Here is a 24,224-nt window from a genome sequence, read left to right as displayed (position 1 = left end):
GAGTTGCCAGCCTGGAGCTCCTCTGGCCTTTCCCCAGCCCGGCTTCACTCCCACTCCCCTTTCTGCAGACAGCCAGGCCCTACGCCCTACAAGCCTGGACAGAGCCTTTCTGAGCGCCTAGATCCCAGCCTTTTCATACAGGCCAGCTGTGGCCTGGTTGGGGCATGGCCGCCTCTGTGGCTCTTTCCCCAGTCAGCCGAGGCTCGCTGCTCTCCTAGCAGCAGCAGCCCTCTGGCACGCTGAGCCCTCTCCCAGGGCCGATTTCAAGCCCTTCAGAGCAGGAGCCGGTGACCAGCCCACTACAGGCACACACAGTGTGCGCTGTGCTACCGCAGGGTTTGGCAACGTTTGGCACGCAGCCCCCCAGGGTAAGCCCCTGGCGGGCCAGGCCAGTTTGTTTACCCGCCGCGTCCGCAGGTTCGGCCCATCATGGCTCCCACTGGCCGTGGTTCCCTGCTGTAGGCCAATGGGGGCTGTGGGAAGCGGCGCGGGGCGAGGGATGTGCTGGCCACGGCTTCCTGCAGCCCCTGTTGGCCTGCAGTGGGGAACTGCGGCCAGTGGGATCCGCGATCGACCAAAGCTGTGGACGCGACAGGTAAACAAACTGGCCCGGCCCGCCAGGGGGCTTACCCTGCGGGGCTGCATGCCAAACGTTGCCGACCCCGGTGCTACAGCAATCTCCCGTACAGCAATCGCTGTTACAAGACAGCATAATTTAGAACAACCCAGAGTCTAAAGCTCAGGTGTATTTGAGGATCTGGGCCAGTACTTGGCTGTTTCTATAGTAATGACCCCTGAGCAAGCAGTGTAATATACATGCTTATCACTGAGCTTGTCCAGAGGCTGCACATCTATCAGAATGACTAGATGTCCTGATGTGTAATAAAGACACCTGGAGTCATAAAAAAATCACCCCGGCCTACTTTACAGGGCCTGATCCATCTCTCCCTTACAGCATCTGAGCAGTAGGAGAATGGCTAATACGGGCCAGTATTATGGTTGCTGTATTCTATTTATAAAAGTATAATACTGGCCAGTATTATAGTTGCTGTATTGTTTTATAAAACAACAAAAAAATAGAAAAATAAAAAATACAAATGAATGTTTTGAATTAATTTGGGGAAAAGAATTTACAGCACAGTACAAGAATTTAAAACATTTAAAGCATTCCTTTCTTTCTCTCCAGTATTATAGTCTCTCTTGTTCCAATTTTGGGTCGCGGGAGCGAGTAGTATAAGGGCCCTACCATCAATCAAATGTTAACCCCACCCCTTGACCCTGTAAGCCCTGCACACAGGTCACTGGAAGTCCCACCTCATGGGAGTATTACTTCCGGGGTCACTACACAAAGGTGTTCACTGAGACTTTGGACAACACCGATGTTACAAGAATCAGTCGTTCACAGGTCAACAAGCAGTTCTTTCATCTCCCCCAGTTTTCTTAAGCCTGACCGTTATGCAGGGGCCCCTCGCCAGCGGCAGTGACTCTTGCTGGTGGCCACTCTGACACTTGTTCCTAAAATACTTAATTAACTTTAAGAAAAAAATAAACAAATACGCACATACACACACGTCCAAATTAGTGTAATTTATTTACGTAGGGTTTGGGGTTTTTTTGCAGACTGAATAATAAAAATAAAGTACAGTTTTCTCTATTCTTTACTGGCTCTAAACAGAATAGAAACGCAAACAAACGTGCTTTGCATGTTCTTGTCTTTTTTGTTGTAGTTTCTTTTGCTTTTTTGGTTGCTTTTGTTATTTTTAGCCTTGTGAGCTAGTAAATCTGCTGCCGTGAAAAGTGATACTTGTATGTTAATATCACTTTTCACAGCCTCCCAGCTAGCTACTAAGTCTGCTGTGAAAAGTGACATTACCAAACATACAAATATCACTTTTCACAGCAGTTACACAGCCCTGGCAAGCCCGGAGACAAATTAAACCCTGTATGGGGAGGTGGATATGGAGGCAGTGGGGGCCCGGAGCACTGAAGGGAATGAATAGAGAGCTGGTGGAGGCAATGTGGGACTGTGGGGGTGGGAGTGACAGCAGGGGCCAGAGTTGATGGTGGAGAGGGGGGAGCTGGGGGCCTGCACCCGCTGCTGCATGGTCAGGAGCCAGAGCCAGAGAGCCCAAAAACCCGGGGCTGGAGGACGCAGAGTGGGCTTGGGCAAAGGGGGGTTGGTGAACCTGGGGCTGGCACTTGCTGCCTCACAGCTGGGGACCAGAGCCAGAAGACCCGTGGCCAGATCCTGGGGCCTGAAGCCCTGTGGCCAAGGAACGGAGCACGCGGTTGAAGTCTGGGGCTCGAGGAGGCAGTGGGGACTGGGGAGATGGCGGGGGGGGCCTGGGACTGGAGCCTGCCGCCACGTGGCCGGTGGACAGAACCCAAAGCTCAGTGGCCAGATTCCAGGGCCAGATCCTGAAACCCCGAGGCCAGATCCCAAAGCCTCGTGGCCTCGACCCTGCAGCAGGGGCCTTGGACTTCACCATGGTCCGGAACCAACTTAGAAATATCATGAAACCAACTGTCCCGCAGCTCCAGGTCCATCTGCCCCAGCGGCCACATATGGCCCCCTGCTCGCTCTCTCAACCATTGTTTGTCTCTTTGAGCCATGAGTTCCCTGTGGGAGGGAGTGGGTCCCTGCTGTGTCTGCAGCCAGCCCTCCCGGACACGGTCTGGCGATACACACACACAATGGGGAATTGTACATGTGCGTGAGTAACAAAGGCTTCCCTGCCCCAACTCCCGCAGGTGACTGCAGGCAGCAGGTTGCGATTGCTGGGCAGCTGCCCCCTGGATCGCTGCCCCACCCCAAAGCCACCTGCAGCAGAGTGAGAAATGGCCTTTGCCAGCGCTCACCTGGGGCACTGGAGGCCCCTCAGGAAGATCGGCCAGAGCACTGAGCCACGTGCCTGCAGGCCTCTCAGCTGTTCATGCCCCAGGCCAGGCAGGTGGATTGATGAGTGCAGGAGTGGGGGGAGCAAGACAGAGCAGGAGGAAAGATGCCTACCCTCCGGGGAAGAGGAGTGAGAGACAGACCAGACCCTCAGCTACAGACAGCAGCATCGGGGCACAGGTGGGCTGATCCACTAACAAGCCCATAGCATTTAGGGTTATTGACCACGTGTTCTTAGATGCCCCACCATAAGTATGTGGCACTTCACCCCCCAACTGCATTTACCCTCATCCCCTGTGGGCAGGGCCATTAGCCCCATTGCACTGATGGGAGTTGAGGGCCAGAGGCTGATTGACTTTCCCAAGGCCACTCAGGGAGCCTGTGGCAGAGCGGGAATTGAACATGGGTCTCCCACATTCTAGACTAGTGGCCAGACAGCTTGGCACCCTGCCTCTGGCCAGTGGGGGCAGGGAACGCAGGCCAAGGGGTCGCCCAGGCTGTGAGTGGGCAGCGCCGGGAGCCAGGCTGCTTGGCTCCATTTCTAGCTCTGACATTGAGTCACCAGGTGGCCGTGGGCATCCAGCGGGGCTGGGGAGAGGCACTTGTCACCCTGCCTCCCAGGGGCAGGTGGGGGAGGGCTAAGCAGCTGGTGTCTGAAAGGAGCCTGCAGCACCTGAGGGGCCCCATGCCCGGACCCCACAGCGCCTCCTCTGCCCGATGCAGTTCCTGCGAGAAAGCCAGGGGTGTCAGCCAGTGCTCTTCGCCTGGAAGCCACACCCCCTGTGAGGGCAGGGATGGGGGAGCAGGGACAGACAGATGCTGGGGGGAGCCCACCCCCCTGTGGGAGAAGGGACAGATCCTCAGCAGTAACAGCTGGCCCCAGCACTGACCAGAGGCCACCTCCTGCCTGTCCCACAATGCTTCACTGCAGCCAGGGAGCCGCTTGCTGGTGGGCAGCCGGGGGTGGGGGAGGGGGCAGTTCGTGCGGCGAGGGGCTCTGAGCCCGGCAGGCAGGTTACCTGGGTCCAGCAGAGAAGGGCATGAAGGCCAGTGGGGGCTGGTTCTTGGAGTTCTCTGGGTCGAAGCGGTGTGGGTTATAGACCTGGAGCAGCAAGCACAAGGCACGGTGAGGGGAGCGAGGGCGAAGGGTGGGGTGTGGGGCTGGTCCCTGAGCCAAGGGGGAGCAAAGGCAGCCCCTCCCCGGGTGCAGCTTGGGCACCAGGCTCCCCAAGAGTGAGCTTCTGACTGGGGCCATGCGCTGGCAGCGGGGATGGTTCTGCCTCCACCCAGCACTCAGTGACCCATCCCCACCCAGTGTGAATGGGGGTGCGACCCTCACTCCCCTCTAGGCGAGCTGGGGGGGGAGGAGGAGCTTCCTCTCTGGGGAGGGTCACTGGGCATAGGAAGCAGCTACTTTGACGGCACTTCAGCACCCCCTGGTGCCACGCTGGGGCATTGGGTCAGCAATGACTCCGAGGGGACAGTGCCCCTACCGAGCCCCGCAATCCCACTCTCTGCAGCACAGCGCCCCCTGGTGCCACGCTGGAGGTGGCCGTGGGGTGGAGTAGAGCCAAAGGGGCAGAACAGAGTAACCAGTGGTACCTGGGGCTCCGGCCTGACAGCAGGATTGTGATGCGTCCCATAGATACTGATCAGACAGACGTTCCCTGCCAGAGAGGAAACTGCCTCATTAGAGAGAGGAAAGGGAGAAGGAGGGGAGGGGTTGTGCACCACAGGGGTTATGGGCCCAGTTCCGGTGCCATGCCCCTGGCTGGGGGGCAGGGAAGAAGGCTGGTACCTTTGGGTAGGACACGTCCGTCGGGCAGTTTGATGTCCTCGGTGCAGAGCCGGGACATGGCCGTGACGGGCGGGTGCAGGCGCAGACTCTCCTTGATGCACATGGTGGAGAAGGGCATCCGGGACAGGTCCTCCCTGCAGAGAGCAGAGCTTAGCGCTGGCCCCAGAGGTGGATGCATGGGGGGCCCAGTGTGAGCCCATGAGCCAGGCAATGGGGCTGGGACAGACTCGCATAGGCATGGAGCTGGCACTGAGGGGACAAACAACACCGTGACGAGGTGGGGGGGGGAGCATGCACATCTGAGTGGCAGGGTCCTTGGGCATCCAGGGGGGACATGCAAAACCCAGAGCAGCAGGGCCCTCGGGCACTGTGGAGCAGCCTAGGCCCATCTTGCAGGGGAAGCCCTCCAGCTTGTGAGGCTGGCAGAGGTGAAGGGACCCCAGTGCTAGGCACAGACTGGTGGGGAGGGGAGGGGAGGGCAGCGGCTGGGCTAACCCTCACAGGTGGGGTGGGGGCTGTGCTGGAACTACAGGGCGTGGAAGTGGGGGTGCTGGGGGTCAGCACTGCAGCTGAAGCAGCCATCTCACCATTCAACCTCCTCCGACTCCTTGTCCCGCAGTAAGTCCTTGATCTCCTCCCGGCAGCGCTCCTGGTACTCGGGGTGACAGGCCAGGTTATACAGCACCCAGGAGAGGCCGCTGGCTGTGGTGTCGTGGCCTGCAGAGAGAGGCCAGCGTAGCGTGAGAGCCGCCGGGGGCAGAGAGGGACCGTGGAGAGTCCGGGTGTCCTTGCTCCCCAGGACTCTCTGGCAGTGCCAAATGGGAACTCCAGGCCCTGCCCTGGACGTCAACGAACCCCCACACTCCCGAGGGCAGGATCTCCCACTGTGTCCCCTTGGCCAATTGCAGGATATCCGTGACCTCCCCCCACCCCCATGGGGCAGGCCCCCCCATGTCCCCTTGGCCAATCGCAGGACATCCGTGACCTCCCCCCACCCCCACGGGGTAGGCCCCCCCATGTCCCCTTGGCCAATCGCAGGACATCCGTGACCTCCCCCCACCCCCACGGGGCAGGCCCCCTCATGTTCCCTTGGCCAATCGCAGGAGATCCGTGACCTCCGCCCACCCCCACGGGGCAGGCCCCCCCATGTCCTCTTGGCCAATCTCAGGACATCCGTGACCTCCTCCCACCCCCACGGGGCAGGCCCCCCATGTCCCCTTGGCCAATCGCAGGACATCCGTGACCTCCCCCCACCCCCACGGGGCAGACCCCCCCACCACGTTACCTTGGCCAGGAGCAGGATGTCAATGAAGCCCACCGTCCTGCCCTGCTTGGATTTGAGCCAGGCCTCCCTGCCCCGGTGGCTCAGGGCCTGGTGGCGCCGCTGCACCACGTCGGCCGTGAAGCGGTGCACGGTGTCGCAGGCGCGCCGGAAGCGCCGCCCGTCGGGTGACAGGCGGTACAGGAAGTCGCAGTGCAGGAGCAGGCGGTGCTGGCGTCCCACCACCAGGGAGCTGAGTTCCAGGATGGCTGCGATGTAGTCACTGGGTGTCCTGCAACACAACAGGCCAGCATGTGCCTGACAGGCCGGGGCGGGGGCCCCCTGATCAGAGCTGGGGGATCCCGGCGGGCTGGGCCTCGCCACAGAGCGATGGCGTGATCTCCCAGCCACGGGATCTCCGGGCCGGCCGGCGGGGAAGGGACCAAGCTTGGGTGCCTCTGGCTGCTGCTGCGGCTCAGCCAGTGTGGGACGGTGACAAATGACCAGAAAGGGTTAAGCATCCTGCAGGACAAATGACTCAGATTCAACCCTTAAAAACATACGGGGAGATCACGTTTGTGGTTTTGGGTATTTACGTACATACTAGCAGAGGTCAACAATGTAATCAAACAGTCCCTGTCCATGCTGTATTCGGTTAATTCAGAGATCAAAAGAACATCAATGAACTGTAAACGCAGGATATCGTCGCTGTATTCCTCTCTCTTTGAAATGTACAGCCAATCATCTGCGACTGGTGGAAAAACCGGCAACTGCCTTGTGTTACTTCGTGTAGCTAATTACTGGTGATGGACCTACTTCAGAGTCGCCCCGATGGCCTATTGTTGGTCTAAGGACTCCAACCTGTCAAAGAAGGCCTGGAGTTGTATAAAAAGACCCTTGGGTCCTGATCCTGTTTATCTCAGATCTGCTTGAGGCTTCATGCAGGGGAAGCCTAAGCCACAAGGACTGAGATCCCAGTTCTGACTGGACCGCCCTGAATATAAACACTGGACTATAACCAATGGACTATTTCTGAAAGAACTCTTTGCCTCTGCAAAGCTCTCCATCTCGGCTATAAATCTGAACCTCAAGAATTATACTCATGTCTGTATGTGCACCAGTGCAGTAAAACAGGTACAAGCTGCCGACGAGGGCCCTGCAGTACACGTACAAACTGGGGGCAGGAGGGTTCTGGGGTGATGGGACTGAGGCGAGGAGCTTCCTGGCAGCGAGAGGCATGCAACAGCAGGATCATCCCCCAGGAGTCACAGCGCAGCCATGCCGACCCCACAGGCGTTAGCAGACAGACCTGCGAGTGCAAGCACCAAGCACCAGCCTCCGCGCAGTGAGCTGCAGGAGCTCCACCCCCACTGCTGACCCGGGCCTGGCGCAGCCACTATAGCAACCCCCCAACGCCTCCAGACACCCCACTGGAGAGCCCCTGCCCAGGCCTGCAGTAACACCCTCCCCGCCCTGGGATCTCCAGTTCAGGGACCCATTCCGTGAATCCGGCCAGGCTCACTGGGGCCAGGCCAGGAAGGGAGGGAGGGACCCTGCAGCCCATTCTCCCCACTCTGACCTCCCGCAGTGAGGGGGCTCCCACCCTCAGGTCAGCGCGGGGCCCTGCTGGGGGAGCTGCCCCCGCGTCACTCACTCCTGGCAGTTGCTGTTGTAGCCGAAGACGCATTTCTGCAAACTGTCCAGGGTCATGAGGCTGATCTGACCAAACATGTCCAGGGAGGTGGAGCCTGACGCCACCAGCCGGCGCCACTTGGCCTGTGGGGGAACAACAGCCCCCGAGCAGCTGCCTGCAGGGACAGCACTGCGGAGCCCAGTGCCCATGCAATGCGGGTGGGCCAGCGTCAGAGACAGGCAAGCAGACAGGGGAGGAGGCTAGTGGACTGGTGCAGTGACAGGGCTGGGCATGTGGTGGGGGCAGGTGAAAGAGCAGTGGGCAGGCGGGTGGATGGGCAGGGTATCGGTGCAGTATATGCCCGGGGGGCGGTGCAGGGCCAGAAGCACTACGTAGTGATGGTACAGCATACTGCATAGGGTGTGGGGGAGGCATGGGGAGGGCAGGCTGCTGGTTCCACATATGCCAAGGGAGGAAGGCACTAGTGCAGCGTGTGCCATGGGGGGGGAAGGTCCCAGGCAGACTGGCGGGTGCCAGGGCAGTGTGTGTCATGGGGGGAGGGTCCACGGGCAGGCTGGGATTTGAAGGGTGCCAGGGCAGTGTGTGCCATGGGGGAGGGTCCTGGGCAGGCTGGCGGGTGCCAGGGCAGTGTGTGCCGTGGGGGGGAGGGTCCACGGGCAGGCTGGCGGGTGCCAGGGCAGTGTGTGCTGTGGGAGGGGCCAAAGGCACAGGCATAGATTTGGTGCCATGACGGGAGGGGGTTACTCACATGCATGATGTCAGTGCTCTGGTTGAAGATCTTCATGTAGGGCTTCAGGATGTCGAAGTGGAAGGCTGGCGTCAGCATGCGCCGGTGCCGACCCATTTCGGACCATTGCTCAGCAGCAAACCGTCCCCTGAGATGACAGGCACTCAGCTCAGAGCCCTGGCAGAGATCCCGCAGCCCAGGCCCCCTGCAGCCCGCTGAGTCGCAGCCAGCTGGGGTGCTCAGCGAGAATCAACCTCCCTGGTGCATGTTGGGCAGCACGAGAGTGCGTGCACGTGTGCAATGCGTGCATGGGTGGGGGTGTGAGTGAAGCATGTGTGTGTGTGTTTGTGGGGGCACGTGTGGGCATGAACATGCAGGCGCATGCGTGTGTGTACGTGCAGGTGCGTGGTGGTATGCGTATAGAGGTACGTGCGCATGTGACGGCGTGTGTGTGATCCTGGGCACACCCATGTGCTGGCGCTCATGGCTATGGCACGAGTAGCTCCAGCTCCACACTGACATAAGAATGGACAGACTGGATCAGCTCAATGGTCCATCCAGCCCAGTCTCCTGTCTGCCAACAGTGGCCATATCCCTCCTTTGTCGTCTCTTTTCCAAGCTGAAAAATCCCCGTCTTTTTAATCTTTCCTCATATGGAACCTGTTCCATACCCCTAGTCATTTTTGTTGCCCTTTTATGAACCTTTTCCACGTCCAATATATCTTTTTTGAGATGGAGCAACCACACCTGCATGCAGTATTCAAGATGTGGGGGTACCATGCATTTATATAGAGGCAATATGATATTTTTCTGCATTATTATCTCTCCCTTTTCTAATGGTTCCCAACATTCAGTTCGCTTCTTTGACTGCCGCAGCACATTGAGTGAATGTTTTCAGATAACTATCCACAATGACTCCAAGATCTCTTTCTTGAGTGTTATCAGCTGATTCAGGCCCCATCATTATTTATGTATAGTTGGGATTATGTTTTCCAATGTGCGTTACTTTGCATTTATCAGCATTGAATTTCATCGGCCATTTTGTTGCCCAGTCACCCAGTTTGGAGAGATTCTTTTGAAACTCTTTGCAGTCTGCTTTGGACTTATCCTGAGCGGTTTTGTATTATCTGTAAATTTCGTCGTCACCTCTTTACCCACTTTTCCAGATCATTTATGAATATGTTGAATGGGACTGGTCCCAGTACAGACCCCTGGGGGACACCACTATTACCTCTCTCCATTCTGAAAACTGACCATTTATTCCCACCCTTTGTTTCCAGTCTTTTAACCAGTTACTGATCCAGAAAGGACCTTCCCTCTTATCCCACGATAGCTTACTTTGCTTAAGAGCCTTTGGTGTAGGAACTTGGTGAGTCACTCCCCTTCCCTTGGTCAGTCAGGGACTGCGATGAGGTAATGCTCACCTGACCCTGAAGGGTCAGGGTGGGGGGACACAGCCAAGAGGGACGAAAGAACATGATAAAAGGGAGAGACATTTGCCATGGTCTTCTTCTCTCTTCCACCTCCATCTACAGACCTCACCAAGCCACTGAAGCGCTGATCAAAGGGGAGAGCCTGACTGAAGGACAACCAGCTAGCCTGTGGTGAGAAGCATCTAAATTTGTAAGGACAATAAAAGTGTTAAGATCAGCTTAGAATGTGTTTTGCTTTCATTTTGTTTGACCAAATCCGACTTGTTTTGCTTTGACTTATAAATCACTTAAATCTATCTTTGTAGTCAATAAATCTCTTTGTTTATTCTACCTGACGCAGTGCATTTGGTTTGAGACTCCCCTTGGGAGAACAAGCCTGGTAAATATCAATTTCTTTGTTAAATTGATGAAATCTCATAAGCTTGCAGCGGGCATAACTGGACACTGCAAGACGGAGGTTCCTAGGGTTGTGTCTGGGACCAGAGATATTGGCTAGTGTCATTTGATTGCACAGACCAAGGAGCAAGTTCCATGCCAGGGGCTGTGTGTGAACAGCCCCAGAGTGGGGGTTCTCACAGAAGAGCAGGGTAAGGCTGGCTCCCAGAGTCAAGGATTGGAGTGACCTAGCTGATTATTGGTCCAGATAACACCAGAGGGGAACATCACACCCTCCATTCCCCACAAGCCCTCCCCTGGGGTCCGGGCCCCATGACACCAAGCACAACAGATCCAAGCCCAGAAGAAAGGGCACTCACCTAGCCAGGGCTTCAGGAAGCCACAGAACAGGTAGTCCTTGGGTGCGATGGCAACTGTGGGGGAGACCAGAGACGGGCAGGCCCAGGGGTTAGTGCTGAGACACACATGGCTCGGGGGTGCAGAGATGCGGCACACCTGGGGTTTAGTGCTGAGACACACACACGGCAGAGTGGAACAGAGATGGGCGCACCCCGGTGTTAGTGCTCAGACACACACAGCACTGGGGGCGGTAATGGGGTGCACCCTGGCGTTAGCGCTCACACACACATACACGGTTTAGGACACAGGGAAGGAGTGCAGGACTACTGTTATCAGAGCCCCGGCTGGAGCTGCAGCTCCACTGGGCCCCCTTTTGGTCTGGAAAGGGGCAGCTGCAGGAATGTGGGTCTGTCCAGTGCCCACCTGCTCCACAGGCTGTTTCCTAAGGAGCCTTGGCGCATCGCCCTGTGAAAGCAGCCCCCATCAGACAAGGCAGAACCCTGCTGGACACCCTGCTCCAGGCTCTACCCTAGGAGCCAGGAGGGTGGCTGCTGGGGCAACGGGACAGGCTCAGTGAACAGCGTGAAGGAGCCACACGACAGGGACAAGGTGCTGAGCCACCAGGCCCCTCACGCAGAGCAGGCTTGCTCTGAGCGAGTCACAGACAGGTAGGAGGACACGGGGCACAAGCAGCATCCGCAGCCTGGGCTGGGCCTGCAGCGCGACAGAGACTCCTCCTGGGGCAGTGCCTGTGACCCACGGACTGCGTGAGCTTGGCAGTCACGTGGGGCCTTCACAATAGAGAGCTTGGCATCCTTAAAACTCCCTATTAGCTGTATTCCCTGGCTCTGCGAGCAGAGTGGGGATCCTGTGGCTACAGCAGGGTCTGGAGGGGGCTGGGAGCCAGGACTCCTGGGTTCTATTCCTGTCTCTTACATGGACATGCTGTGTGAGTCCCCTGCCCCCTCTGTACCTCAGTGACTCCCTACCTCGCAGGGCTGTGCGAATGGCTGGCACTCGGGTGGGGGACACGGGAGACGGGCAAAGGTGGCTTGGCAGGCCCAGCTCTCTGAGACTGAGCTGGCCACAGCTGCTCCTCTCCCTGGGTCAGCCAGAGACAATAAGGGGCAGAAACTGCCCCCCCTGCACCACTAGCCCCAGGACCACCCCCTCTCTGCACCATTCTCCAGATTCCCCCACCCCCAACATCCCACTAGCCTCACGGCCATGCACCCCCACAACAGTATCAGCCTCACACTCTCTGCTGCTCCCCATAGGCCCCCGCAAGAATATCGGCCATTTGGTCCTTATGACTCTCCCTGACCTGTTTCTCCCCTGGACCACCTCCCTCATTGTCCCCTTCACCCCACAGCCCTGCCGTGCCCCCTTTGGGACCATGGACTGAGTTGATGAAGGTGTCCCTGAGCCAGCTGGATGCTATCAGATCCCCCACTCGCCTATCACCAGCCAGGGATGCTGGCAGGGCTGCAATGAACCTTTGCTCCCATGGGTCACTGGCCCAGAGCCTGACGGCAGCTCCAGCTGGGCTTCAGCCAGTGGGACGTGCTCCTCTCAGGACGCTAAAGGATGGCTACAGCCTCTGCCCTAACTCCTCTGGGGCCAGGGGGACTCACTAAGGACCCTGGGTTGGCAGCACCCAGCCAGACAAGCAGCCCAATGAACAGCCACCTGCGGAGCTGAGCTCGGCCTGAGACCTGATCCCTTCCCCCAGCCCCGACAGCCAGGCAGCTTCCTCCTCAGCCACGTGGAGGAGGGCTGGTCGCAGCAGCCAGTCCTCCTGCCCGGGGGCTTTTCTAGGGAGCAGCTGCCCTCTCACCACTGGGCTCATGTCCCTAGAGGTCCCGTCATGGCGGGTGCAGCACACATAACATCGAGAGCTCCAGGCGCCTGCTGGGAATCCAACCCCTGCTGAGCCCCAGGACAGACAGACGGACGGACACACAAACTCCTGGGGCTGGGGCCACCCTCACTACCTGACTCCAGCAGCACGGGTTTATCGGCCTCTGGGTGGAAGAGCCGGAGAATGGGAAACCAGGGCCCAAACCACCAAAGGCAGGAGTGGCTGTAGCCCCCGACGAGCTCATCTACGCACTGCATCCCCTCCTCCGAGTTCTGACCCTACAACAAGGAGCCAGGGGTTAGCCACGGGCCAGCTGGGACTCCGGCCACGTCTCCGGCCAGGGCGACATGCTGGGCCCAGCGCCCGACTCAGCCCACTGCAGGAGCGGCAGCTCCCCAAGCAGACCCACTGCTGGCTGCTCTCAGAGCGCCTCTGGCTTCCTTTCTAATGGGGGAGGGAGGGCTGCCCTCACCTGGCAGTCGGTTGGATGGGGCCACTTGGGGCTCCCTGTGTTATTGCAAACACGGCTCCCAGCCATTCTCCGTGCAGAGGTGAACCCGGGGGCTCAGTGGGCAGCGAGCATGAGCCCTCAGCCCCGGCATGAACTGGCTACATGCATTCACACAGCCCCAGCTGCATCGCCGCCCTGCGCTTCTCTGCCATCCAGCTGAGCTGAGCAGGAGACTGAGGGCTCCTGAGCCCCAAAGCCCCTCTCTCCTGGCCCCGTGACATCCAACTCTGCTCCAGTGAGCAACACTCATTGCTCAGACCCAGCTGCTGGCTTTGAGGACTAAGGCCAGACCTCCCCTCTCTGTGTCCTGCCAAGCCTGCCTGGCACTGGGGGAGGGAGCTGGACTCTGTTCCCGCTGCTGCATCAGGAACGGGATTGTTTACAAAGTTCCCGCAGACTGCACTGGGCTCCTGGGCACAGCGAGTCATACAAAGGGCTGGCGGGGTAGGGCTGGATGCTAGGCTGGCGGGGAGGGGCAGCATTTCTATTTGTTGCTTTGGCTCTGGACTTAGGGCCCTGGTGAAACTTCCAGAGTCACTTCTCAACCACCCTGCAGGGCAGCAGTTCAGGGATGAGCAAACAAGCCCCAGCGTAGCGCCACGTGCCCTTGGCCCTGCGGGCCCAGGCGCCACTTGGAGCAGGGCTAATTGGGAAGAGTGGCAGCAGTACGTTAACGGGGACAGATGTCCCCTCCGCAAGGGGGCAGAAGAGGCTGGAGCAGGAGCCCCCAGGCCAGGGAGCAGCGACCAGGCTGGGGGCTGGATTCCGTCGGAGTCTGGCTTCAGCTCATCACGCGTCCCCCTGTAGCGCACAGCCCCAGCAACTCGCTCACCAGAGAGGGGCCTGCGCTGGCGGAGCTGGGACACCTGGAGGCGTTCTGCCTGCTCCTGCACTCCTCGCCCACACCCCAGGGGGACTCTGCCCCATCCCCCTATGGCAGCAGGCAGCCTTCTGGGTGCCCCTGGATCCAGAGAGTAGCAGGGGCTGGGCTGGACTCCCCAAAGCAGTAAATGACACAATCTCTCAAGAGCCAAACAGGAATTGGTACAAACTAGGGCACAAGGAAGACCCCACCCCCCAAACACCTGGCCCCCGCAGCTACATGGCCCCATTTTATTCCCCTGCCTCCCTGCACAGAGCACGTTGACGGCCTTTGCCCAGGGTGAGCTGGTGCAGACAGTGGCCTGCAGCAAGAGCAGTCACATCAAGGGAGCTGGAGGAGCTGGACTAAGGCAGCCTGTCCTCCAGGGGGGATCCAGAACCGCCGGGGGGGAAAAGGGGATTCCGTAGAGCTGCACAGCCCAGCCTGCCCGACAAGGTTTCCACTGCAGCACGGCCCCAGAGACAGAGCTGAAGCTTCCTGGGGCTGCCTGGGCAGAGCTGTCCCACAATGGAGCAGGGAGGCAATAGCCCCTCCCTCCAATGTGCCCCCACCTCAAATAGCACAGCGACAGCTGGGGAGGGGTCTGGGAGGAGCCACCAGAACACCTCAAGCTCTGGGAAACCTGCCTCTCTGGGGGAGGCTACAGGAGCCCAATGGATTTAATTTCTTCAAGGGCAGGAAAAGAGGTGCCTAGATCCCTGCTACCAGCCCCTCCATGGGCAGGGATGCCTGGGAGCAGGGGGCTCTGCCATCCAGCAGACAGCGGCAGAGTCAGATCCAGCAGGAACGAACTCAGACTGACAACACAGTGCAGGTGTTTAACAGGGAGGGGATCGAGCCCTGGGAACTGTTAGGATATAGATATTCAGGCCTGTCTGTAAAGGCCTATCCCCTAAGAATTTAGGTGTATTCTTATCACTTGGCTAATTATAGAGGTATAAAAGAAAGAATCAAAATCACTGTCTGCTGGTGTAAGGGCCTTCTCTTACTATGACAGTCTGAGGCCCTGTTCTTAGCTAAGACCTTTGGCAAAGCAGCAGAGGCAGCCATAAGCTGGGAAGCAAACAGTCACATCCTCACATTCCAAACTAGTCACATTGAAATAAGGTGCTATTGGGCTGTTAGGCACTATCAGGACAGGATTGTATTCCTATCACCTCCAGAGAAAGGGAAGTGCCTAGAAAATGTAAAAGGAAACTTAGTTTGATAGCATCCTGTCTGGCAAGAACTCACTTATCAATAGCTGGGATGTGAAATCCTCATTTCTGTATTGTCTTGTCATTATAGTTCCCACTTTGCTATTGTTTGTCTGTATCATCTCTGTCTGGTTCTGTGATTGTTCCTGTCTGCTGTATAATTAATTTTGCTGGGTGTAAACTAATTAAGGTGGTGGGATATAATTGGGTACATAATCATCTTACAATATGTTAGGACTGGTTAGTTAAATTTCAGGAAAATGATTGGTTAAGGTATAGCTAAGCAGAACTCAAGTTTTACTATATAATCTGTAGTCAATGAGGAAGTGAGTGGGTGTGGGTGGGAGGGGGTGGGCATGTGGGTGAGGGAAATGGGAACAGGGAATGGGGCTGGGGAAATTGGAATAATGTTTGGCTAAGGGCAGGAATGGGAACAGGGACACAGGTGTAAGGCTCTGTGGTGTCAGAGCTGGGAAGAAGAAAAGGAGTACTTGTGGCACCTTAGAGACTAACCAATTTATTTGAGCATGAGCTTTCGTGAGCTACAGCTGTATTGGTTAGTCTCTAAGGTGCCACAAGTACTCCTTTTCTTTTTGCGAATACAGACTAACACGGCTGTTACTCTGAGAGCTGGGAAGGAGGATACTAAGGAAGGAAACTGGAATCATGCTTGCTGGAAGTTCACCCCAATAAACATCGAATTGTTTGCACCTTTGGATTTCGGGTATTGTTGCTCTCGGTTCATGCGAGAAGGACCAGGGAAGTAAGTGGGTGAAGGAATAAGCCCCCTAACAGGAACAGCTGGCCCAGGGACACAGGGGCTTTGCCATCCCTGGGAGTCTTTACATGGAGATGGGCTGTCCCTTTGTAACGCTCCCTCCAGCACAGCCAGGAGCTTGGGGCTGGCTGAAGGGAGCTCTGGGGAGGGTCTCTGCCTTGTGTGACACCGGCAGTCAGATTAGAGGAGCAGAATGGTCCCTCCTGGTCTGACCCACCCTGCATTCAGCTCTGGGCCCCCTGGACAGTAAACCAATCCCAGGGGTCAAGGCCAGAAGAGGCTGCTGGGCCCACACAGTGCAGAACACAGGGGAGAGCAGCCAAGGTGGCAGGAAAGGATTGGTTCACCCGGGCAGAGGAGCGAGTCAGTTGATCCAAGGGGCCTGCACTGATTATGTATGAGAACATGAGGGTTGTGACCCACGGGGCTGGGGGGTTGACCTGGAGCAGGGGGAAACCCAGGCTGGACAGTGCGGACTCCGAGGAGCTATTGCAGGGAGACGGCCATTAGCTCCCCAGGCGGATTGTCCTGTCTGGTGCCTTCCCCAGGGCTCTGGTCGGGCTGCTCTACAGGGTCTCAGGTGACTGGCTCCCAGCCCTGCCCTGGGGAAGTCAGGAAAGCCTTCATACCACCATGATGTCACACTGGGGGTAAGGGACTGGCTGGGAGCCCTGTCCCTTGGGATGTTCACAGCTAGCCTGGCCAGGGCCCTGGAGAACAGATTGCTGGGGCCAGTCCTGCATAGGTTCCCAGGGGACGGGCTAGAGGGGCCCAGCTGGTGTCTCCCATCTCTGGCCCCACAAGTTGTGTCTATAGTGCACGTAGACACCCGTGACCTGCCCATGTCAGCTGACTCGGACTCAGGGCTGTAAATCTGAGGTATAGACATTTGGGCTTAACTGGAGCCCAAGATCTGGGATCCCACAGGGAGGAGGTCCCAGAGGCCAGGCTCCAGCCCCAGCTGGAATATCTACACTGCAGGGTAACAGACCCACAGTCTGAGCCCGAGCCAGCTACAGGTGTCTACGTGCTGTACGGACATACCCTCAGAGCCTCACCACCACCCCCAGGAGTCAGCGTACCTGAGGCTGTTGTGATTGGCTTGAGGAAATCAGGGTGCACCAGGCACAGGACTGGCAGGAAGGGCCCCATCCATGTCACAAAGACCTGGGAGAATGTAGCCACTGTTTGGGACACCAGGCTCAGCCCCTCCTCACCAGGTATGAACTGCAGGAGGAACGGGGCAGAGTTAATATAGGAGGGACCCAATCCTACCCGGGACTCCTGAGCAAGTCAGCGCATGCCAGGCAGGGGCAGAATCGGATCCTGTGATCAGAGGCAGGACTGCCGTGTGCAATGCCTCACCAAGTGTATCTGTCAAGACCCTCGCTCCTGGCCCAGTGCTCACATCCCATCCATCTTGGGGGATGCTCCCCAGAGCAGGCAATACATTTCCGAGACTGCCCCTCTCCCCAAGGACCTACAGACTGGCCTGACCCCTAGTGTCAGGGGACCCTCCGACACCAACCCTATCTCCCCTCACTGCGCTGGTGGCTGCTCTGAGGCCAAACATGCCTCACTCCAAGCAGCCAGTTGGGTCTCCTAGGTCCCTCTGTGCTCTGAGGGGCAGAGTTCCTGCAATGCCCGATGTCACAGCACATGGTGATTGGCTATGCCCTTGCCAAAGCTACACCAGGTGGGGCCATCCTGCCAGGGGCTTTATAACCCTCCCTGCTCCACAGCAAAGGCGGCCGAACAGGCCCAGGGGCCACTTACCACCAATGCAGGCAGAGCCATTGGGGTGCAGCTGGCTGGCAGGGGTGTCACGGGGCTGGGCCAGGGAGCATGGCAGGGGCCAGTGGTGAGCAGAGATGCTTCTATGGATTGGTTCCCTTAGAGCCCCTGCCACTGGGCAAGTGTCTGGGCACCAGCACCCAGAGCCACCCACCAGGGCACATCCCACACTCAGCCTGGGGCCCTGCCTGGAGAATGTGGCATTTGAGTGCAGGGCACTGAGTGGTTAGGGGGCCATTTGCACCCCTGTCTCACTCTGCATGTGGGCCGGCATCCCACCTGCCCCATCCAGTGCCAGAGGTGGATCCCAGGGCCCTGCCGTATCTGGGGTGCATCAGACCCAGCAGCCATAGGAAGGGCCCCACCCACAGCAGAGGGGGAGCAGCAGCGGCAGCGTGGCTAATGCCTCTGCCTCCAGCTCAGGCCCGCCTCGTTGGGTCAGGAAGTCTGACTGAGTTCAGATGCTGCTCACTCTGGTGCCAGACAGGGCGCGTGCTGAGAACCTGGCGGAGCTGTCCCAGGACCCTCGTCTCCTACCCCTGCTCGGTCCCAACCCCATTCCCATGTGTCATGCAGCTGCAGCGAGCACGGCGCCCTGAGCAACCTGCCATGCCATGCTCCCCTTGCCAGCACCAGCTGGGGCCAAAGCCCTTCACCTGGGAGAGAGGGAGAGGCTTGAATCAGCAGGGTCACCTGCCCCCAGCCCTCTCAGGGGCTATTCTACCAGCCCCTCCCTTGGGGTGGGCCAGGGTGGCTCCTCCCAGCAGGGGTCAAGTCATGTCTCAGTGGCAACAAGGAGTAAGAGGGGAGAAAAGACACTCACCCCCTTCTCGCCCCCACGGGACATGACACCTACCATCCCCAAGCGTCCCAGCAGCCAGTTGCGACGCGGGGGCTCCGGGAAGCAGTGCAGCCGCTGGCAGGTCACATAGTAGTGGTGCCAGGATCTCCCAAGCTGCAGGAGGGTGCGGAAGAGCAGGGCCAGCAGAGCAAGGAGCAGGGCGGAAACGGTGTAGGCGCGGAAGGGGGTCCGCTCCATGCTCAGCAGCTCCAGCACCCAGTCCGTGAGCGGCAGCATCCTGGGGGGAAAGACCGGGCTGTTACCGGGGGTGAACTGCCACTGGGTCCCTTTGTTACAAGCTGTATGTATGTTACTGAGCTGCTGAGAGGTAGATACACTGGAGGGTAGGGAAGGGTCCAGAGTGACCTAGACAAATTGGAGGACTGGGCCAAAAGAAATCTGAGGAGGTTGAACAGGGACAAATGCAGAGTCCTGCACTTAGGAAGGAGGAATCCCATGCACCGCTATAGTCTGGGGAACCGACTGGCTAAGCAGCAGTTCTGCAGAAAAGGACCTGGGGATTACAGTGGATGAGAAGCTGGATATGAGTCAGCAGTGTGCCCTTGTTGCCAAGAAGGCCGACGGCATATTGGTAGGAGCATTGCCAGCAGATTGAGGGAAGTGATTATTCCCCTCTATTCGGCACTGGTGAGGCCACACCTGGAGTACTGCTTCCAGTTTTGGGCCCCCCACCTCAGGAAGGATGTGGACAAATTTGAGAGAGTCCAGCGGAGGGCAATGAAAATGATTAGAGGGCTGGGGCACCTGACTTACGCGGAGAGGCTGAGAGAACTGGGCTTGTTTAGTCTGCAGAAGAGAAGAGTGAGGGGGGATTTGACAGCAGCCTTCAACTACCTGAAGGGGGATTCCAAAGAGGATGGAGCTCAGCTGTTCTCAGTGGTAGCAGATGACAGAACAAGAAGCAATGGTCTCAAGTTGCAGTGGGGGAGGTCTAGGCTGGATATTAAGAAACACTATTTCACTGGGGGGTTGGTAAAACACTGGAATGGGTTCTCTAGGGAGATGGTGGAATCTCCTTCCTTCAAGGTTTTTAAGGCCCAGCTTGACAAAGCCTTGGCTGGGATGATTTAGTTGGGGTTGGTCCTGCTTTGAGCAGGGGGTTGGACTAGATGACCTCCTGAGGTCTCTTCCAACCCTAATCTTCTATGATTTTATGTGTGAGCCAGGAGAGAACCCAGCCCCCCTAGCCAGCCAATAACCCTTCCTGCTCCTAACCCCCCAGGCTCCCCCACACAGCCAATAGCCCTTTCTGCTCCCCAGAGGCAGCGTGTGCGTGTGTGTGTGGGGGGGTCACACAGGGTCACATATCCCCCTCTCCCCCCAAGACTTCTACCAGGGTTTATATCCGCGCCCTCAATAGTTATGGGGCACCTCCGCTGCCGCCCCGCCAGCAGCCCTCCGAGCCCTGCCCCCCGCCCCCGGCTCCCCCTCCCAGCCCGGGGCATTCGCTGCTGCCGGGATCCCGGCTCATGGGAAGCCCCGCTGACACCGAGTGGGGGGGCTGGGCCATGCAGAGCCCGACCCGGGCAGGGGACGAACCAGCCGCTCCGCTCACCTGGGCCGGGCACGGACGCTGGGACTCACGGGCTAAGCTCCGGGAGCGGCCTTCATAGCCAGGCGGGGCCAGAGGAGGGGCTCGGCTCGGCTTGGCTCAGCTCGGCTCCGTGGGTGATGGGCTCCAGGCTGGGACACGATTGCCCCCTACCGGGGGTCCGCACGGGTCGGGGTGTGGCTCCGAGCGGCCGCAGCCTGGGGCCGTCGCTTGGCTCCAGCGCCAGCAGAGCCCGGCCCGCCAGCTCCAGAGAGCAGGGGCCACAGCTCACGCTCCAGCCCGCAGGGCCCGGGAGCCACCTCTGCTCTTGTATCAGCAGCTGATTTGTCTGCCCGGTTCCACCCGGGGGGCACTGTGCCGCTGCCCCTCCCCGCTCCCCCCGCAGCTCTCCCCATAGCGACTGCAGAGGCCGCAGCGCTATGCTGGTGCCAGCCAGGGGCCCTTGTCTCTCTGGCGAGGGGGCAGGGAGCCCAGCCTGGTGCTCAGGGCCTCTGCAGCTGGCCGGACACGGGAGGGGAAAGCCCAGCCTCCCCCCACCAGCCAGCGTGAATTGGCTCTGCACTGGATGAACCTGGGCCAATCACACGAAGCCACTGCACAGAGCCAAACACACACCCAGGGAGCCCATCCAGAACAGTGTCATTTTCAGAAAAAGCCCAACTAACCCGCCACTTTACACCCCGTGAACATCTGACACCCACAGCCTGGGACTGCTCCCTTGTGTGTGTCTGAAAGCGAAGTTAGGGAGTGTAAACAAACAGTAGTCCAGGTTGCTCTGAGACCTAATTCAAAGTTAAACATGCAGGAAGTTAACACACTGTTAATCTTTCATCAATTTACCTCTACTAGCAAATTGACACCAGTTATGGTACAGAATAAAAAACTAGCTTGGAACGCAGTCATAACTCCATATTAATAAAAAAAAGAAAAGGAGTACTTGTGGCACCTTAGAGACTAACCAGTTAGTCTCTAAGGTGCCACAAGTACTCCTTTTCTTTTTGCGAATACAGACTAACACGGCTGTTCCTCTGAATCCATATTAATAATGGTGCTCGCTGGTCACTGGCGGTGAGTGACCCTGAGCCTCAGCACATACAAGTGTGAGTCTCTTTGGGGGCCAAAGGAGCAGCTCTGGAGCTTCAGTAGACCTCTAGGGCTATGGCGTCACTGCAAAACGGGCATAGCGCTGATCAAGTACAACCCTAGTGGAGACAAGGCTCTGGAATTTCTACTTCCATGCAGCTAGGTGAGCTCAAGCTGAAGTGTGTGCGTGCGGGGGGGTCTAGTGTTGACCTCAGCAAGTTACATGGAGGTAAAAACTACTTGTCCCTCGTCTCCACTAGGGCTGTATATTGAGATGCGGAGAATTTAAGGCCAGAAGAGACCATTAGATCAGCGTTTCCCAAGCTGTGCTCCGTGGAACACTGGTGTTCCTCATGAGGTGAAGAGGTGTTCCGTGAAAGAATCTAGAGTTTAATTATGACTCTTGCCCTTCATTTTTGTACTACTTTATAAGCACTTTCCAGTTCAAAATTGTTAGTTCAAGTTATTTTAAATTTGTATTTTTGCTTTGTTTTATAAAATAAAATATATTTGAGCATAAATAACGCAATTTTTTATTTGAAAACCAAACGACTACAGAATAATATTATAAGTATTCGGTAATAGACTAAAAAGTGCTCCATGGCCAAAACAGTTTGGGAGACGCTGCATTAGATCATCCAGTCTGACCTCCACAGGCCCTTCCACGTCACTCAGCTACCCCTGCATTGAGCCCAGTAACTTGCGTTGGACTAAAGCATCTCCCAGAAAGGCCTCCAGCCTGGATCTGTAAACATCAAGAAATGGAGAATCCACCACTTCCCCTGGGAGTTTATTCCAATGGCTAATCCCCCTTTACAGAGCTATCACCCCTGTACAGGGTGACCACATGTACCGATTTTTGGCTCTCTCTCTCATATAGGCTCCTATTACCCCTCACCCCCCGTCCCGATTTTTCACATTTGCTGTCTGGTCACCCTAACCCTGTAGAAACAACTGTTTTGTCAGTGAAGATGTAGCCAACGTGTGTCAAAGCTCATGTCCGTGTGACAAGGCTGAATCCCCAGTCTGTCACTCCGAGTGCGGAAGGTGGGGGCCTGCAAGGCTTCTAAAAATTAATACTGGCCACTCCAAGCTTGTATTACACTCCCAAGGTTTCAGCTTTTCTCTGACCTTGACTTGGTAAATGCTGCCACCACCCAAATGCAAAACAAAACAACAACAACAACAAAAAACCCCAAAGAAAACCCTTGGATCCAGGAAGGAACACTTGGGAATTCCTCCCTGTGGGGTACCCTCAAGCCCTTTCATGCCCCTCCGGGGAAGAGCTGAGAAAGAAAACAAAGGAAATTAGCTGTTGCCACCAGCTAATCAAACAACATGCACAAACCTCTTAGGACACCAAAAATCCAATCCTGTTCTTAAAAAAGGTAAAAAAAAAATTAAAAAGAAAAAAATATATCTAGAGCTTAGGCTTTTGCTAGATTTTAAAAGCGCAATTCCAAATATTAAGCACCCAACTAGCTTTTGGGGGGGTTCAGCTTAAAGGTTACAAGCAAACAATAGCATCGGGGTTAGCACAGAGGAGATCCCCAAGCCAAAATAAAAAAATAAACCTGACTGTGTCTAACGAAACATTCCCTGTCCAAATAATTTCTTCTAGGTATGGAAGATGAAATGTCATACCTGGTTCAAGCCTTACACAACACTGCTGCTCCATGTCTCCTTCTCCAGAGAACAGACAAAGGGAAAGTTTCTTTCTCAATTTTAAAAAGTTCTAACTTCCCATTGGCTCTTGTGGTCAGGTGCCCACTCCTTTCCTTTTACCTGCGGGCTTGTTAACCCGTTACAGGTAAAGCAGAGAACAGACAAGGAGGAATGTTACAGCTAACTGGCTGGCTGGGTGTTCATAAACGGGGGCTACCCCCCACCCTTCATTTATCACACCTTGTTCACTTACTCCTGGTCTCATTGCGTTCTGAGGATGTCTGAAAGCAACCTTGACTTCCAGCAAACTAAGTGTGGGGCTGGATTTGCTTCCAGGGCTTTTACAGAAAATAACTGAAAACAGCACACAGTAGCTGAAGACAATTGAAATAAGGATAAGAGATAAGGAGCTTTTCTGAGAGGGGATGCTCCCCAGAAAGGTAGTTTTTAAACTTATTTCTTGTCTTCATGGTTATGAGCTATATAACAACAACACCTAGCTCTTATATAGCACTTTCCACCAGCAGGTCTCAAAGCGCTTTACAAAGGAGGTCAGTCAGTATCATTATTGCCATTTTACAGATGGGGACACTGAAGCATAGGGTAAGGAAGGGCCTTGCCCAACATCATCTGAGAATCCACATCTCCTGAGTTCATTCCTCCAAGTTCACTTCCTCCAAACCAAGACCCCCATCCTGCAGCAACTGCAGCCCCAGGGGATGCACAAGTTCCCTTGGTCCTTCAGGGCACTGGTGACTGAATCCTGGGCTGTCCTATGCAAGGTAGATCTGAGCTAGAAGAGTGAGTCAGGTTTCCTTTCAGTCACACGACTCTATGTTTAAATGTTTGTTCTACTGAGGTAAAAGGTTAGCAAAATATACATATAAGTACACAGGCCCTGCATTATCCCTACTGCAACCCAACAAACATTACTTTGCTTTTTCATTACCAAGGATACAATGTTTATGAGAGAGTTGTAAATACTGTTATATTAACCTCACATTTCATGATTCTGTCGAGTGATAAGGCAGCATATACTGACCTTGGGGCATGCCGCCTTTACCCCATTTCATACTCCAGCCTTGGGATATAAACACCTATGAGCCATCACTGGATTTTTTTTCTCCTTGAGAAATTCAAGCACTTTGCAAACCAATTAAACCAGATATATATTTAATTAATAGATGTTAAGGTCAGATTTAAAGACTCCAAGTGATGGAGACCCCACTATGTCCCTAGATCCATTGTTCTGATGGTTCCTCACTGATAAAAATTTCTAGTCTGATTTTTGTCTCACTTCAGCATCTCATTCAGCCATTGTCTCTTAGATTAAAGAGCCCTAGATCATCAGCAATCTCCTCCATAGGGACAGGATAACAGCAAGCGGCTAAGGGCCGAGTTTCCATGGGAGTTTGTGGAAGAGCGTTTGAAGCCTTTATCGGCACATTACAAGAGTGAACAGCTATTGTGACCTGCACCAGATATGCCACACTCACTTCCTGCCTGAGGAGACTCCATCTGCATGAGGTGTGAGG

The 24,224-nt window shown here is 56.3% G+C and overlaps 2 protein-coding genes across 2 annotated transcripts in view; one reads left to right on the top strand and one right to left on the bottom strand.

The window, feature by feature from the left end:
* LOC140900690 (E3 ubiquitin-protein ligase TRIM58) overlaps window positions 1–24,224 on the top strand; it is a 496,272-nt gene that overhangs the window by 336,224 nt on the left and 135,824 nt on the right. The window lies entirely within an intron of this gene.
* On the bottom strand, window positions 1,186–22,741 carry LOC140901052 (ultra-long-chain fatty acid omega-hydroxylase-like). The gene is given in 13 exon segments (XM_073319218.2): window positions 1,186–3,622; window positions 3,916–3,998; window positions 4,499–4,563; window positions 4,695–4,828; window positions 5,282–5,485; window positions 5,975–6,247; window positions 7,610–7,731; window positions 8,358–8,449; window positions 8,452–8,484; window positions 10,525–10,578; window positions 16,816–16,960; window positions 18,384–18,606; window positions 22,669–22,741. Coding segments are annotated over 12 exon segments (1,515 nt in total). The 5' UTR covers window position 18,606; window positions 22,669–22,741; the 3' UTR covers window positions 1,186–3,534.

Source organism: Lepidochelys kempii, chromosome 20 (assembly GCF_965140285.1).
Source record: "Lepidochelys kempii isolate rLepKem1 chromosome 20, rLepKem1.hap1, whole genome shotgun sequence".
In the NCBI taxonomy this organism is placed as follows: domain Eukaryota; kingdom Metazoa; phylum Chordata; order Testudines; family Cheloniidae; genus Lepidochelys; species Lepidochelys kempii.
This window is presented reverse-complemented; position numbering and strand designations above follow the sequence as displayed.